Source organism: Chiloscyllium plagiosum, chromosome 51 (genome assembly GCF_004010195.1).
Source record: "Chiloscyllium plagiosum isolate BGI_BamShark_2017 chromosome 51, ASM401019v2, whole genome shotgun sequence".
Taxonomy (NCBI): domain Eukaryota; kingdom Metazoa; phylum Chordata; class Chondrichthyes; order Orectolobiformes; family Hemiscylliidae; genus Chiloscyllium; species Chiloscyllium plagiosum.
The window spans coordinates 1,332,500-1,350,260 of NC_057760.1; the positions used below are offsets into that span (position 1 = coordinate 1,332,500).

General features: G+C 53.1%; 1 protein-coding gene across 1 annotated transcript in view; it reads right to left on the bottom strand.

The window, feature by feature from the left end:
* The window catches only part of LOC122544755 (histone-lysine N-methyltransferase SETDB1-like), a 40,398-nt gene that overhangs the window by 15,932 nt on the left and 6,705 nt on the right, over positions 1–17,761 (bottom strand). Inside the window, exons 4-8 of the mRNA XM_043684079.1 lie at positions 15,003–15,085; positions 13,860–13,983; positions 13,015–13,284; positions 8,444–8,645; positions 1,001–1,074 (exon numbers count right to left, since the gene is read on the bottom strand). Of these exons, the coding sequence (XP_043540014.1) occupies positions 1,001–1,074; positions 8,444–8,645; positions 13,015–13,284; positions 13,860–13,983; positions 15,003–15,085 (753 nt within the window). The remainder of the gene's footprint in view (positions 1–1,000; positions 1,075–8,443; positions 8,646–13,014; positions 13,285–13,859; positions 13,984–15,002; positions 15,086–17,761) is intronic.

Below are 17,761 nucleotides of genomic sequence, written 5' to 3' on the forward strand. Positions count from 1 at the left end.
CTCTGCAACTCCTTTTGTGGGGGGCAGAGTCCTCGTGTCTGTGTAAGGCTGAGACTCTCAATCTGTCGGGGAATCGAGGGGGAGAGGGCGTGAGGGACGGTGGATCAGCTGTGATCTGAATGAACGGCCTCCTCCGCTCAGACTGAAGGTGGGGACACTTTCTGGAGCCGAACCACGTGGTGCTGGGCCGATAAAAGGTTTTACCAAAATATCGCTTCTGACCCTTTGGCCCATCGCCCCCGAGTCCAAGGGCTCATGCCCGTTACTGCCACTGGCACATTCCTCCCTCCCAGTCATGTCAAACCCCTCGATCGCTGCTCCTGCCGGGACAGAATTTCAACGTCTGACCGCAGCGCCCACCCAGAGACCCTCGGCCCGGTCACTGCTCGCGTGTTTTGCCCCTGTGCTCCCTGCACAGATTTCACACCCTACCTGAAAACTGCGGCCCCAGAACCACATAACTCCACTCAAAACAACAGCTGGCAAACTAGAAGGGCCTTGCTTTTGCGTTTTATGAAGCGGGTGGCACGGTGGCTCAGTGGTTAGCAATGCTGCCTCACACCACCAGGGACAGTGGTTCGATTCCAGCCTCGGGGCGACTGTGGGCAAACTCCACAATCTCACCCCCCCCCCCCCCCACCATGTATGCAGGGGTTTCCTCTGGGTGGTCTGGTTCCTTCCCACACTCCAAAGGTGCATAGGCCATGCTAAATTGTCAGGCAGTGCCCAGGGATGTGCAGGTAAAGTAAGGGACATTGCAAGGCTACAGCGTAGGGTGCTCTTCGGAGGGCGGGTGTAGATCGGAGGGGCCGAACGGCCTGCTCCCACCCTGAAGGGACTTGATGATTTATAAGGCCCAGTGACCCCCGACTGGCCGCCAGCCTTGTTGACCACTTCCTCGATCTGCCCTCACACGGTCTCCGTTCCATCCAGCACCACCGCTCCTGCGCCAGCAGCCAGCCAGTACCTCCCTCTCCCCCCACCATTCCCTAGTACTCACGCGGCCTGCAGATGGGATACAGCTCCGACAGATTGACGTACGAGGCGTAGCCGTCATCGAAGAAAATGAGGAACCTGGGGAGGAATGAGAAGACAAGACAGTGATGGGGCAGCACGGTGGCTCAGTGGTTAGGCCCACTGCTTCACAGCGCTAGGGACCCTGGTTCAATTCCACCCCCGAACGACCGTCTGTGTGGAGTTTGCATACTCCCCCCGTTTCTGCATGGGTTTCCTCCGGGTGCTCTGGTTTCCTCCCACAGTCCAAATAGGTTAGGGTGGATTGGCCATGCTAAACTGTCCTGTAGTGCCCAGGGATGTGCAGGTTAGGGTGGATTGGCCATGCTAAATTGTCCCATAGTGCCCAGGAATGTGCAGGTTAGGGTGGATTGGCCATGCTAAATTGAGTAATTGTGTTCACCGCTGTGTGGGTTAAGTGCATTAATCAGAGGTAAATGGAGGATAATAGGGTAGGGGAATGGATCTGGGGGGATACTCTTCAGAGGGTCAGTGTTGACCTGTTGGGCTGAAGGGCGTGTTCCCACACAATAGGGATTCTCTCAAAGCGATGTGAGCTTTCAGACTGAAATATGGGAGGGTAAGGGGGACACCGCAGTGCCTTCGCCCCTTCTCCAAACCAAGGGGAAGAGCTTTGTTAGAGAGACAGACCAAGAGACAGACAGACAAAGAAAGGTGACCAGCGCCCGTGGCGAGTCTGGAGACAACGGAAATATTGGCCCCAGATATTTGGAAGTGGCTGCACTTGCGGGTCATTGCCAGGTCACCCCCTCAAACCCGACACCGAGCAATTTGTCCATTTCCCCTCTCTTTTCCAAACAGAGGTCAAGTGTTCACCATCTCGTGTCTGCAGTCTCAGTCCACTGGATGCAACTTTGCTGTTATCTAGCGGGCATTTCGGATGAGCTTGGAATTTAATGCCCCCGTTCAGAAGGTGCAGGCGAGCCGCCATCTTGAACCACTCGTGTCTGCGAGCCCCAACCCAGTATAGTGCAGGGAGACCCGACACAGTGCCCTGCTAGGAAGGGAGCGGTCAGGATTCTGAGCCAGTGACGAAAGAACAGGCGATGTGTTGAGTCCTTGCAATGTAAACAGACCCTTAGGTCAGACTCGTCCATGCCGACCCAGATATCCTAACCTCATCCAGTCCCATTTGCCAGCACTTGGCCCTTATCCCTCTAAACCCTTCCTATTCACGTCCCCATCCAGATGCCTTTTAAATGTTGTCATTGTACCGGTCTCCACCACTTCCTCTGGCAGCTCATTCCATACACGCACCACCCTCTGTGTGAAAAAGTTGCCCCTTAGGTCCCTTTCCCATCGAGTTCTCGACTCTGCCCACCCTGGGAAAGAACCATGCCTGTTCACCCTATCCATGTCCCCTCATAATTTGATAAACCTCTAGAAAAGGACACCCCACAGCCTCTGACACTCCTGGGGAATTAGTCCCATCCTCTCCCGATAGCGCAAGCCCTCCAACATTCTTGACAGAGTTCAGAAGAGATTTACAAGTTTCACAACATCCTGCCTCAAGCAGGGAGATGAGAATTGAAAGCAATATTGCAAAAGAGGCACAACGTGCTGTACAGCTGCAACATGACAGCCCACAGTATCCCTACCATGCCAAAGCAGGCAATTCAGCCCATCGAGTCCACGCTGACTCTCTGAAGAATGTCCCCCCACTCCTGCACTCTCTCTGGAACCCAGCATTTCCCATGCGTAACTCACTTAACCTGCACACCCCTGGACACTACAGGGCAATTTAGCATGGCCAATCCACCCTAACCTGCACTCCCCTGGGCACTACAGGACACTACAGGGCGGCACGGTGGCACAGTGGTTAGCACTGCTACCTCACAGTGCCGGAGACCCGGGTTCAATTCCTGCCTCAGGCGACTGACTGTGTGGAATTTGCACATTCTCCCCGTGTCTGCGTGGGTTTCCTCCGGGTGCTCCGGTTTCCTCCCACAATCCAAAGATGTGCAGGTCAGGTGAATTGGCCATGCTAAATTGCCCGTAGTGTTAGGTAAGGGGTAAACGTAGGGGTATGGGTGGGTTGCGCTTCGGTTGGTCGGTGTGGACTTGTTGGGCCGAAGGGCCTGTTTCCACACTGTAAAGTAATCTAATCTAAACAATGAGTTTCAGTAACATGCAAAATTCCTTTCACAATCCCCTATTTTAAAAGTCCTTTTTTATCATTTTAATCAACAATCCAAAGTACCGAAAATAAAAGGTCCTGTATGTGGAGTTTGAACATTCTCCTGTGTCTGTGTGGGTTTCCTCCCAGTGTGCCAGTTTCCATCCACAGTCCAAACATGTGCAGCTTAGAGTGGATTGGCCATGCTAATTTGCCCATAGTGCCCAGGAATGTGTATGTTAGGTGAGTTAGTCATGCTAAATTGTCCCATAGTGCCCAGGGATGTGCAGGTTAGGGTGGATTGGCCATGCTAAATTGTCCCATAGTGCCCAGGGATGTGCAGGTTAGGGTGGATTGGCCATGCTAAATTGTCCCATAGTGCCCAGGGATGTGCAGGTTAGGGTGGATTGGCCATGCTAAATTGTCCCATAGTGCCCAGGGATGTGCAGGTTAGGGTGGATTGGCCATGCTAAATTGTCCCATAGTGCCCAGGGATGTGCAGGTTAGGGTGGATTGGCCATGCTAAATTGTCCCATAGTGCCCAGGGATGTGCAGGTTAGGGTGGATTGGCCATGCTAAATTGTCCCATAGTGCCCAGGGATGTGTAGGTTAGGGTGGGTTGGCCATGCTAAATTGTCCCGTAGTGCCCAGGGATGTGTAGGTTAGGGTGGGTTGGCCATGCTAAATTGTCCCGTAGTGCCCAGGGATGTGTAGGTTAGGGTGGGTTGGCCATGCTAAATTGTCCCGTAGTGCCCAGGGATGTGTAGGTTAGGGTGGGTTGGCCATGCTAAATTGTCCCGTAGTGTCCAGGGATGTGCAGGTTAGGGTGGGTTGGCTGTGCTAAATTGTCCCATAGTGCCCAGGGATGTGCAGGTTAGGGTGGATTGGCCATGCTAAATTGTCCCATAGTGCCCAGGGATGTGCAGGTTAGGGTGGATTGGCCATGCTAAATTGTCCCATAGTGCCCAGGGATGTGCAGGTTAGGGTGGATTGGCCATGCTAAATTGTCCCATAGTGCCCAGGGATGTGCAGGTTAGGGTGGATTGGCCATGCTAAATTGTCCCATAGTGCCCAGGGATGTGCAGGTTAGGGTGGATTGGCCATGCTAAATTGTCCCATAGTGCCCAGGGATGTGCAGGTTAGGGTGGATTGGCCATGCTAAATTGTCCCATAGTGCCCAGGGATGTGCAGGTTAGGGTGGATTGGCCATGCTAAATTGTCCCATAGTGCCCAGGGATGTGCAGGTTAGGGTGGATTGGCCATGCTAAATTGTCCCATAGTGCCCAGGGATGTGCAGGTTAGGGTGGATTGGCCATGCTAAATTGTCCCATAGTGCCCAGGGATGTGCAGGTTAGGGTGGATTGGCCATGCTAAATTGTCCCATAGTGCCCAGGGATGTACAGGTTCGGTACATTAATCAGGGGTAAATGCAGAGTGAGAGGTTTGGGGAATGGGTGTGGGTGGGATACTCTCCGGAGGGTCGGTGCGGACCGGTTGGGCTGAAGGGCCTGTTTCCACAGTCATGATTCTTCGAAATTCTCCCGGGGCCAGTTTCAATCTGTCAACGTTGCCTCAGCGGGTCTCCCGAGCGGGTGGTACACCTCCAGTTTCAACGAGGAGCAGACCATCACCACTGTTGCTGGATGATTGTGGCACCATCCTATCGAATCACCAGGGTGAGAGAGCGCAGTCCGGAGAACCGAGCCTGGGAAGACCACACCTCACATTCTCGATAGGGACGCTGGGAGAGGAGCTTGCCCTGGTCACACAGCACGCAAACGCACCCTTCCGTCCAGCCAGTCCGTGCTGACCATTATCCCAAACTAAACTGGCTCCACCTGCCTCCTCCTGACCCAGATCCCTATCCTATTCATGTACTTATCCAAATGTCTTTCAAACATTAGGACTGCAGCAAATTGATTTCACACACGAACCACCCTCCTGCATAAAAATAATTGCCTTTTTTTTTTAAAAAAAAATCTTAAAAATGTGCCTCCTATTTTAGGACACCCCTGTCCCAGGGAAAAGGCCCTTGCTTATTCACCTTATTGATGCTCCACACAATTTTATGCTCCTCAACCTCCTACGCTCCAGTGAAAAATGATGTCCCAGTCAATTTTTATATCTCAAACCCTCCATCTCTGGGAACATGCGGGTAAATCTCTTCTGAACCCTCTCCGGTTTAATAATCTCCTTCCTTGAACAGGGCGACCAGAACTGGACACAGTTCTCCAGACGAGGCCTCACCAACGTCCTGTACAACCCCAATGTCATGATCTTCCGCCTATACTCAGCAAAGAGAAAGTGAGGGCTGCAGACACTGGAGATCAGAGTCGAGAGAGTGGTGCTGGAAAAGCACAGCAGGTCAGGCAGCATCCGAAGAGTAGGAGAATCGACGTTTTGGGCATAAGCCCTTCATCAGGAATGAGCACACAGTCAATGTTGTGAACAAACGTGTTTCCTTTCCAGTCGCCTCTCCGATTTTTACAGAAGCGGCCACAGACTTTGAACACCTCCTTTGGCTTTGGGAAGCGCAGGGGCAAGACGGCATGTGGGCTCGGAGGGGTGGCAGAAGGCGCTAGAGAAATGCAAGTTGGTCTCGCTGCAAGGGCTACATCTCGTTAAGTAGCCACAAGCTCACCAGCGTCTGGTACTCTTGTCATAAAAGGAACATGGCAGCAGGGGTCAGCAACTCGACCCTTGGAGCCCGCTATTCCACAGACAGGGTCGATCTGCCAGTTTTCTTAATCCCCTGCTCAAATCCACCCACTCCCACTGGATAAACCCAGTTCTCTGCTCAAGGAAGACAATCCCTAAGATTAAGGATACTCCGGGCGACAGGAATTCTCCCACATTTCTGCCTTAATATAAGACTCCCCTTGTTCGGGGGGGGTAGTGTGTTCAGTCTACACTGCTGCCAGTACATATCGGAGCCCAGTCCCAGAGCTCAATACGCTGCTGTGTTCTCACCACCAAACCCTGTAGCGTCAGTGCACAAGCTGCTGCTGCACTCTAGTGTTACAAAGCTCACTCACACCCGGGAGACTTAATGCAAGAGCGAGCCCGCTGTGCATCAGTGGGCCGTGTCCTCAGCCACCGCCTCCTCAGACTCTGCCCCTCACCTCCGCCGGCCTCTCCACCAGCACCAGGATCTCGGTGCTCCTGCAATCCCAGCCTCTTGAGCCGGGTTGAAGTAGGAATCGGTGCAAACCCCGCCTGAAGCGTCCACCCAGCCCCCGCCTCCTGCAACGCTTGCTCCACGTGTGGGAAGGTCCCACGTGGTAGTCGATGAGAGTCTCAGAACCGGAGTGGAAGTTTTAGTCCTGTCTGGGAGCTGAGTGCGGGATCTTTATCTGTGCACTGGTGCCTGCATCAGTGCAGCCTCACCCTCAAGAGTTCACCTGGCCATGCCCGATTTCCACCCAGCCCACCTGAGGACTCTCCCCTTCCCCACCTGCCCAGTCTCAGGCATGACCCACAGTCTCCCACCTTCACACAGGCTGCGTCTTCCGAGGGATGACCCATGTCCACAAATTTCTCCGATCCAACAGCGCTACCCTCCACACCAGCGTCTCTTTTCCGCAACCGAGGATAGCAAAGGCACAGGCACCCCCAACCCCCACCCCACAAAGACCCTCCTCAATCTATATCCTCCCTGATCGGGCTCCCTCTGTCACTTGCCCACCTTCTCTGTATAAACGGTTCAGTCACTGCTCGGTCCAGCCATCTCCCCTCTCTGCATGTTGTGGGGACCACTCGCTCCACCTAAACCACAGCAGACGGCAATGGCCTAGTGCACTGAAAATCCAGAAACCCAGCTCACGTTCTGGGGACCCAGGTTGGGATCCCGCCATGGGATCGGAATTCAATCAAGAATCTGGAATTGAGAGCCCTCAGGATGGCCACGGGTCCACTGTCATGAAAAACCCCATCTAGTTCACAAGTGCCCTCTCACGAAGTGGACTGGCCTACACGTGGCTCCAGCCCCACCGAGTTGGTTGACTTTGACTACTCGGACCCAGACCATGTGCAAGCAGGCCATTCGGCCCATCGGGTCCAGCCTGACACTCCAAAGAGCATTGCCTCCTCAGACCCATCTCCCTACCCTATCCCTACATTTCACACAGCCAATCCCATCCTAACCTGCACATCCCTGGGCACTACGGGACAATTTAGCATGGCCAATCCATCCTAACCTGCACATCCCTGGGCACTACGGGACAATTTAGCGGATGGGAATTCCAAAAGACACTCAACATTTCGAGAGGATAGAAAAAGGCAGAGGGAATTCTGCCTTCCTTACCTGGATTCAAGTTGCCCCTCGGTACCTTTCAAATCTTGCTTGCCTCGCTTTCAACCTATGGCCCCTAGTTTTGAACTCTACCCTCGGGAAAAGGCACCCCCTTATCTATGCCACTCTCTAAGGTCACCCCTCAACCTTTTACGCTCCAGGGGAAAAAAAAAGTCCCAGACCTCCCCTTATAACTCAAACCCTTCAGTCCTGGCAACATCCTTGTTAAGTTAGGGGGTGATCCGTATGCCGGGGGACATGGTTTATACAGGTACTGTTTACAACACTGAAAAGATAAACTCGGACAGGGACACTAATAGGAATGGTTTAGGAGGGACATGGGCTGAAAGCAGGCAAACAAGACGAGTTTAATTTGGCAAAGTTGATTGGCATGGACGAGTTGGACTGAAGGGTCTGTTTCCATGTTGTATGACTCGGACGTTTATGAAATCATGATGGATAAGGCGAGGAGCAAGGTTCCGCGGGGGGGGGGGGGGGGGGGGGGGGGGGGGGGGTGTTCAAAACTAGAGGGCATAGCGTTTAGGGGAGAGAAGAGTGCTTTGAAAAAAAACTAAACAACATGGGAGCAACTTTTTTGTTTAAAAAAGATAGAGAGTGTGGTTTATGTGTGGAATGAGCTGCCAGAGGAAGTGGCTGATGTGGGGATGGTTGCAATGGCATTTGGATAAGTGCATGGACAGGAAAGGTTTGGTGGAATCTGCAGGCGGGTGGGATGAGTTTAGTTCGGGATGACGGTCGGCTTGGTTGGACCGAGGGGGCTGTTCCCCCCGCTCTGTGACTGGGCCTACAGCGATGGCGGGGGGGGGGGGGGGGGTGAACTCTTACACCGCCCTGCGAAACCGACACCCAGGGCGACCGGCGGAGGAGGGGGACAGGCACAAACCTTTCCACGGCTCGGGAAACCCAACAGCCAAAAGGTGGGGATGGGTGCCGGCGGCGCAGCTTGGGGAACGGTCTCTCGGCCATCGCGGCTTCCTTACCGAGTCTTGTTCTTGTTGTTGGGAGTTTCAGCCACAATGCCGGCGTACAGCCACACCGAGTTGCCGTCCTTGTACTTGGCGACCACTCTGCTCCCCACCATCAGGCGGTCAGCAGCGGGGTGGTAGTCGTAGGCAACGTGGTTCCCTGACAGCAGGCTCTTGCCCTTGTTGTCGAACTTGACCTTGTACTTGTTCGCGTTGCCTGGTCAAAGAGGTTGAAAACAAAACGTGCAAAAGACCAATCAGACCGGGGAGCACGGCCCACAGAGCCTTCGGCCCAATCCGTCCGTGCCAACCATCCCACCTGCCCACTCCTGCCCCAAATCCCTTCCCCACTCATGTACTTCCCAAATGTCTTTTAAACGTTGCTACGGTGTCAGCATCCACCACTTGCTCTGGAAGCTCATTCCACCCACAAACTACCCTGTGTAAAGAAATTGCCCTTTTCAAATCTTTCTCCTCTCACCTTAAAGACGCGCTCTTCAAATCCCCCATCCGAGGGAAAAGACAGCGACCGTTTGCTCGATCTACACCCCTCCTTATTTTATCAGCCTCTAAAAGGTCACCTCGCAACCTCCCACATTCCAGTGAAATACATCCCTGCCTTTCTTTATAACTCAAACTCTCCCAAGTGTCAGAGCTGTGCAGCACGGAAACAGACCCTTCAATCCAACTTATGCATGCCGACCCAGATATCCCAGCCTGATCTCGTTCCATTTGCCAGCGTTTGGCTCATTTCCCTCCAAACCCTTCCTATTCATGTCCCCAGCCAGATGCCTTTTAAATGCTGTCATTGCACCAGCCTCCACCACTTCCTTTGGCAGCTCATTCCACACACGCACCACCCTCTGTGTGAAAATGTTACCTCTCAAGTCCCTTTTATATCTTTCCCCTCTCACCCTAAACCTATGCTCATCTAATTCTGGACTCCCCAAACCCAGAGAAAAGACCTTGGGTATTTATCCTATCCATGCCCCTCATGGTTTTATAAACCTCTATAAGGTCACCCCTCAGCCTCCAACGCTCCAGGGAAAACAGCCCCAGACTATTCAACCTCTCCCTGTAACTCAAACCCTCCAACCCTGGTAAATCTCTTCTGAGCCCTCTCCGGTTTAATAATCTCCTTCCTGTAACAGGGTGACCAGAACTGGACACAGTTCTCCAGACGAGGCCTCACCAATGTCCTGTACAACCCCAACATGACTTCCCCAACTCAAGGTCTGAGCAATGAAGGCAAGTTTGCTAAACACCTTCTGACCAACGCTGCCTGCCTCTGATGCAAACTTAAGATTTATGCACTGAACCCCTAGGTCTCTGTTTGATAACACTACCCCAGGGCCCTACTTTTAACTGTATAAACCCTATCCTTGCTTGTTTTACCAAAATGCAACACCTCGCATTTATTCAAACTCTACTCCATCTGCTATTTTTAGGTCTGTCCCTTTCCGTTTCATTTCGAAGCATTCAATCAAGATTGTGAAACGAGTTAGTGTGAATTCTCTCGCAGTGTGGGTCTTGCGGTTTTCTTTCATTCATCGGGACAGTCTTTGCTTGTGGGGTAGTGTGACCAAGCGCCGGATTAAGCCAGCATTACTTGCGTGCACATTGACTTCAGGCTTTTGGCCTGGAAAACATCAGGTTTTTTGCCTCCTTCCCCAGTAAACATGGAGAACGAGGCGCGACACCGCACCATATCAAGGGCAGTCGCAGAGGTCTACAGCATGGAAACAGGCCCTTCGGTCCAACTTGTTCATGCCGTTACAACTAATCTCGGCCCATGTCCCTCCACACTTCACTCATCCACGTACCTGCCTAAATCTTCCTTAAATTGCACCCGCCTCCACCACTACTGTTTCAGACACTCACTACCCTGTGAGAGAAAAACTCCCCTCTCTGGACCCTTCTGTATATCTCCCCTCTCACCTTAACCCTATGCCCTCCAGTTTTAGACTCTGGGAAAAGCTGCCCATTATCCACGAGATTGTATATATCTCGGTAAGGTCACCCCACAGTCTCCGACACTCCAGGAGGAGAAAAGTCCCACCCTGCCCTTACAACACAAGCCTTCCAGTCCACGTAGCATCCTAGTAAATTTTCTCTGCAGCCTTTCGAGTTGAATAATATCCTTTCTGTGTTAGGGTGAACAGAACTGCACGCAGTACTGCAAACGTGGCCTCACCAACATCTTGTTCAGCTGCAAGAGCTCTGAAACTCAGTGCTCTGACCCACGAAAGCACGCGTGCTGAAAGCTTTCTTCACCATCCTGCCTACCTGCGACCCCACTTTCAAGGAGCTATGAACCTGTCCCCTTAGATCTCTTTGCAGAGAGTGAGGGACTGCAGATGCTGGAGGTCAGAGTTGAAGGGCGTGGTGCTGGAAAAGCACAGCTGGTCAGGCAGCACCCGAGGAGCGGGAGAGTCGACATGTCGGCCATAAGCCTGATAAAGCTCCACACACTTCGCCCCGAGATCTCTTTGTTCTATAATGCTCCCCAGGGCCCCACTATCAACTCTGTAAAAGTCCTGCCCTGGTTTGACTAGCCAAAATGCCAGCACCTCACAATTATCAAAATTAAACTCCACCCGCCACTCCTTAGCCCACGATACTGTTGGACTCTTCGAGAAACTTCTTCACGGTCCACTACACCACCAACTTTAGCAGCATCTGCAAACTTACTAACCACGCCTCCTATGCTCACATCCAAGTCATTTGTATAACTGACAAAAAACAGTGGACTCGCACCGATCCCACTGGTCACAGGCCTCCAGCCTGAACAACAACACTCCCCCACCACCCTCCATCTTATACCTTCAAGGCAATTTTGTCTCCAATTGGCGAGCACTCCCTGGATTTGATCTTACTCAATAACCTACCATGTGATAAAGTCCAAGTAGACAACGCCTATGTCGGCGCTGCTCTCATCTACTTTTTGGTCACCCCTTCAAACGTTTTAAAATCAAGCTTACGAGACATGATTTCCCACGCACAAAGCCGTGCTGACTGTCCCAAATGAGTCCTTGCCTCTCCAGATACCTGTAGATTCGGTGTGTCAGTGAGGGTCTGAGATCAGAATGCAGGCCAAAGTAACGAGTTGTAGTCAGGAGCAACCACTCAATGCATGCAAACCTAGGCAGGGATAAAATGGCTTCCTCGTGCAAATAACATGACAAAATGGCTTCCAGGCTGCAAATGGACAATTCTGCTCAAAGCTGCATAAATGGTTTTTAACCCTGTTACAACGCTGAACTAACCACCGTCGGTCTCAACAGAGATTAGCAGACAATGCTTCCTTTGCAGCATAGAAATAACTAGACTAGATAAGACATTACTGGCCACCCTCACTGACCTTAGAGTCAAAACTCGGTTCATGAGATAAGAATGGCTTAAGTTTGGGAAAACAAGGTTGGTTCCAATTGGGAAGTATCATTGGGCTAAGTTGCTGTCAATAAAAGTCATTTCATTAGCATTGTTTGGTAATCGTTTGGATGTGCTCTACGATTATGCTCTGTACTTCTCTCTCAAAAAAAAGGTATAAAAAAGTCTTTGTTTTAAGCGTAGTTTCTGAGTTACATGGAAGTGTTTAATCTGTTACTGGAGAACCTGCACCCAGCCGAGATTGAACCAAGTGTGAAATCTTACAGAACCAGACCGAATTGCTAGTGTTTATTGACCGAACGCAGATCAGGGAAACCCCACCCCCCGCAGGGGATCCAGATTTATGGGCGGCACAGTGATTAGCACTGCTGCCTCACATGGTCCCAGGTTCGATTCCAGCCTCTGTGCAAACCCCATACAGTCACCCTTTCTCCCAGTGTGTCTGCGTGGGATTGCTCCGGGTGCTCCAGTTCCCTCCCACAGTCCAAAGGTGTGCAGGTTAGGGTGGATTGGCCAGTGCTAAATTGTCCCATAGTGCCCAGGGATGTGCAGGTTAGGGTGGATTGGCCATGGGAAATTGTTCTGCAGTGTTAGGTGCATTAGTCAGAGGGAAACGGGTCTGGGTGGGTTACTCTTCGGAGGATCGGTGTGGACTTGTTGGGCCGAAGGGCCTGTTTCCACACTGTAGGGAATCTAATCTAATCTTCATCAGAATCCCCTCTAACAACTTACCCACTACAGACGTTAGGCTCACTGGACTGGAGCTCCCCAGGCACTTCCCTGTAGCCCCTCTTAAAAAACAGGTACATTAGCCACCTCCCAATCTTCGGTCACTTCACCCACGGCTGTCAATGATGCAAATATCTCCGCTGGGGCCCCCGCAATTTCCTCCCTGGCCCCCAACAAAGTCCTGGGCTACACTTCCTTGGATCTTAGTGAGTTTTAAGACTTACAGCGCCTCCGCCCTGTAATGGAAGGGAGTCACGCCGTGACTGGGGGTCAAGGGGAAAGCAGTCACGATGTCACGTGTGTGCCAAGGCAAATAGATGGCTGGGCCTTCGATGGGTGGCGAACGCTTGAAGGCTGTTCTGGTGATGCCAACGAAGCCTTTGCTCAAACATTAACATCGTGGACACCAACAACAGAATGGAGAAGGGAAAAAAAAAATCACGTGACTGGTAAAGTGTGCCACTTACCCGTGGTCACGATGGCAATGAGCACCCCTTTATGCCAGGTTTTGGTGCGCTTCTTGCCCAGAATCCGCATGCCCTTAAAGAGGTCGCCGTCCTTCACCACCTCGCCATCTTCCACGACGGAGGTGGCCGCCTGAGGCGGGTTGGCAGCGGGGGGCTGTGGGGCAGCCAGGCGAGCCGGGCGCAGGTGGGTGCTGCAGGTGGACGACAGGGTGCTGGCGGGCGAAGACGGCACAGAGAAGGCCAGCCCGGACTGCCCGCTCTTCTCGGTCTCTAGGGGCGACCAAAAAGACGGGACGTTTAAGGCAATCACTCCCGACGATGAGTGCTTCAGTGCACACAATCTAAACCGACAACGCCAGAGGGGGAGCGTGCGGGCAATGCCAGAACGCCAGCGGGAGCACAGGAAACGCAAGGCGCACGCGGGAAACGCCAGAGTGCCAAAGGGAGAGAGCAACGCCAGAGCACCAGAGGGAGCAGGCGGGCAACGCCAGAGTGCCAGAGGAAGTGCATGGGCAACGCCAGAGGGAGCGCGCGGGCAATGCCAAGGGAGAATACAGCTGGGTGCAAATAGTGACAGAGAACAGGAGGGCAGCAGAGTGCTCCTCAGCGTGCCAAGGTTGACCATTCTCCCTCAAGCAGCGGCTCTGGAAACATTGATTATTTCCAATCGGCCGCATGGCAGTTTGCCGGAGGAGTCTGCACGCCAACCGCCGTCCGTTGCCTGACGTGGCAACAGCCAACACTTGCGAACCAACAAGCCATGCTCCGGGGCAGTGAAGCAGCTTGCTGGGAGGAGGTTCTGTGAGGGGGTGGGGGGGGGGGGCTGCTGATACGGTGAAACCAACCTGCTGCCGTGGTCGTGGCTCGGAGCAGGCACACCGAGGCGGGCGGCGGCTTCCTGGAGACGGCCTCCACAAACTTCTGAACGTCCCGGGCAGACTTCCGCATCGCGGCCATGGCATCGCGCAGCTTTGGTGGGGGGAAATGGAGAACAAGGCGAGAGAGCAAACAGGCGGGCATTAAAACACAACATGTCATCCCGAGCAAGTCGCAGGACAGACCCCTGACGGTGACTCCGGCCTTCTCCCACGCTCTCCCAACTGCCCCTTGGCCTACCCAGCAATGCTCAGTCTTCCACAGGCAAGCAGTCCGTTGACGAACTGAGCTCGGAATGCGCTAGGTGGATGAAGCTTCGAGTTATCAAGTTACACAGCACGGAAACAGACCCTTCGGCCCAACTCATCCGTGCCGACCCAGATATCCTAACCTAATCCAGTCCTATTTGCCAGCACTTGCCCCATATCCCTCCAAACCCTTCCTATCCATGTCCCCCATCCAGATGCCTTTTAAACATGGTCATTGTACCAGCCTCCCCCACTTCCTCTGGCAGCCCATTCCACACACACACCACCCTCTCTGTGAAAACATTGCCCCTTTAAACCCCCTCTTACCTTAAACTTACACCCTCTACCTGTGAACTTCCCTACCCTGGGGGGAGGGAGAATAAAAAAAGACCTTGGCTATTCACCCGATCCATGCCCCTCATGATTTTATAAGGTCACCCCCTCAGTCTCAATCCCTTTTAGGGGAAGAGGGGGGGCAGGCCAGTGTTACCATCACCTGTTCCTCCTTCACTCATCAGGATCTATGCAAGAATGCCAAGTCTCACATGGACACGACAACTGACTCCGGCAGGAGCTAAGATGCTGGGGGTTGGCCGTCCACTCCTTGACTCTCTGGGGAGCCACCGAGTCAGTGCCTCGGTTCCTCGCAGCTTACCTTGCTGTGAGTGGGCGAGGTTTGGCATTCTTGCCATTGTCCTGACGATCATACCCTGTACGAGAACTGCTTCTCCAGGTGGGGGTGGGGGGTGAAACTTGCATAACCCTGCTCCGTAGGCACTGGCCAGGTTCAGGGGCTCAGACAAGAAAGGGGGGGGGGGGGGGTGCCATCGATCCCCAGGAAGGACAGTGACCGGAGGAACTCACCAAGGACGGCTCGCGGGTGATCTTGCTCAGGGCAGTCACGGTCGACGTGGTGGACGCTGGGGCAGCGGCTCGTCCCGTCTCCACTGTTGAGAAGAGAGAGTTTGTTTGCTCAGTAAACTGACACCAAATACCAAGCTGGCCACGAGAAAATGAACAGTGATGGGACAGGGAGGCTGAGCTGCAGAGTCCCGGTGAACAGGAGAGACAACGGTTTACCAGAACATTTGGAAAGGCTGAGGATGGTTTAGCCTGTGAGCACAACGTTGGTGAAAGAAATTAAGGAACGACCCCTTATCTCGGTCACCCCCCTCCAGCCCCCCACACCCCCTCCCCATCTCTGTGATGTACAGCATGGAAACAAGCCCTTCGGCCCAACTCGTTGGTGCCAACCCAGATACCCTAACCTAAATCTAGTCCCATTTGCCAGCACTTGGCCCATATCCCTCCAAACCCTTCCTATTCACCTCCCCATCCAGATGCCTTTTAAATGCTGTCATTGTACCAGCCCCCACCACTTCCTCTGGCAGCTCGTTCCTTTTCGAGAAAGGGTTCTCCGTAACCACCCGGTGTGTTTTTTTGGTAAAATCTTCCAGTTCCTATCAGCGGAGCTCAGGATTCCGTCGGCTTTACCCTCTATTTTCTCAGCTGGTCCTACGCCCTCAAACATTTGGTCGCGCACTTCCTTTCGAATCTCACCCCCCCCCCCCACAACGCCCTCGTCTTTTATACTTTTCCCGCCTCTTCGCTCCGCGTCGCCTTGGCGATAATTCCGGGCGTGGGGAGGGAGCGGTGATGTCTCTGGACCGGTAATCCAGAACATTAGCCCGACGCACCGAGGGCTTGTGTTAGAATCCCACCTCAGCGGAAGGTGGGACGAGAAAAGCAACGCGGTATTTCAGAAGCTGGCTGTCATCGGGATCACCAATGGGGAGGGAAACCTGCCCCCCCCCGCCCCCTTTGCGCACTCTGCCCTCCACATGACTCCCGGCATGGCGTCAACTTGCAAACAGCCCTCTGGGCAAGTAGAGATGGGTATTAGGGTGGACGCTGGGAATTTGTTTCTGTCAGACGGGGAGACTAGGACCCGTGGGCACAGCCTTAGAATTAGAGGGGGCCCCATTTAAAAACGGAAATGAGAAGACATGTCTTCGGCCACAGAGTGGTGGGCCTGTGGAATTCATTGTCATGGAGCACAGAGGTGGCGGGGACATTGAAGGCAGAGATTGATAAATTCTTAATCTCGCAAGGAATTAAGGGATACAGGGGAGAGTGCGGGTAAGTGGTGTTGAAATGCCCAGGAGAAAGGGAGGGCTGCAGATCAGAGCTGAAATTGTGTTGCTGGAAAAGCGCAGCAGGTCAGGCAGCATCCAAGGAGCAGGAGAATCAACGTTTGGGGTATAAGCCCTTCTTCACGAATGTCATGATTAAATGGCAGAGTGGACTCGATAGGCCAAATAGCCTTCCTTCCACTCCTGTGTCTTCTGGCCTAATAACTGGTCAGCTAGCAACACCCAGATCCCATGTATGAGTTCGTTTCTAAAAAAAAAAAACAAATGCCACTTCTCTGCCCACATTCTCGCAGTCGGTCGCTACCATTCCTTTCAATTTGTCTCTCAGAAGCTCAGCCAACAGTGGCTGCGGAGAGAGAAAAACAGAGAGTTTAACATCTCGAGTCTGGTCTGGCTGCTCTTCAGAAAGGGATGCGACACGTTAACGCCAACACGGCCAGACTGCCTGGGCATCTCCAACATGTGCGGTGTCGCAGGTCAACGGCAGAGCGGCAATGGCGCCTTTTGCCTTTATTGGTCAGAGCATCGAGTACAGGAGTTGGGAGGCCATGTAGCAGCTGTATGGGACATGGGTGAGGCTACGGTTGGATTGCTGTGTGCAATTCTGGTCTCCCTGCTGTACAACAGGTGTTGTGAAACTTGAGAGGGTGTGGAAAAGGTTGACGAGGATGTGGAAAGGTCTGAGCTACAGGGTGAGGCTGAACAAGCCGGGACTGTTTTCCCTGGAGCGTCGGAGGCTGACCTTCTAGAAATTTATAAAATCATGAGGGGGCATGGATAGGGTAAATAGCCAAGGGGTGGGTGGGGTCCAGAAGTAGAGGGGCATGGGCTCAGGGTGAGAGGGGAAAGAGACCGGAGGGGCAACTTTTTCACACAGAGGGTGGTACGTGTATGGAATGAGCTGCCAGAGGAAGTGGTGGAGGCTGGTACAATGACAGCATTTAAAAGAAGGTGTCGATGGTCGTCATGATTTGGAGATGCCGGTGGTGGACTGGGGTGTACAAAGTTAAAAATCACACCACACCAGGTTATAGTCCAACAGGTTTAATTGGAAGCACTAGCTTTCAAAGCGCTGCTCCTTCATCAGGTGGCTGTCCGAAAGCTAGTGTGCTTCCAATTAAACCTGTTGGACTATAACCTGGCGTGGTGTGATTTTTAAACATTGAAAAGACATCTGGATGGGGACGTGAACAGGAAGGGTTTAGAGGGGAAATGAGCCAAATGGGACTGGATGAATGGAGGATATCTGGAGGACGTGGACCAGTTGGGCCAAAGGGTTTGTTTCAGATTGCCAGCGTCCGCAGTCATTCGCTTTCAAATGAAGCCAGGTCCCTGACACAGATCAGGAAAAGCGGGGCGCTGAGACAGCGTCCATGGGAAGCCCCTGCATACTGCCCTATGGTCTGTGAAACAGGGGCACGACAGGAGCAGGGGGGGGGGGGGGGGGGGGGGGGGGGCGCAGATCGAAAG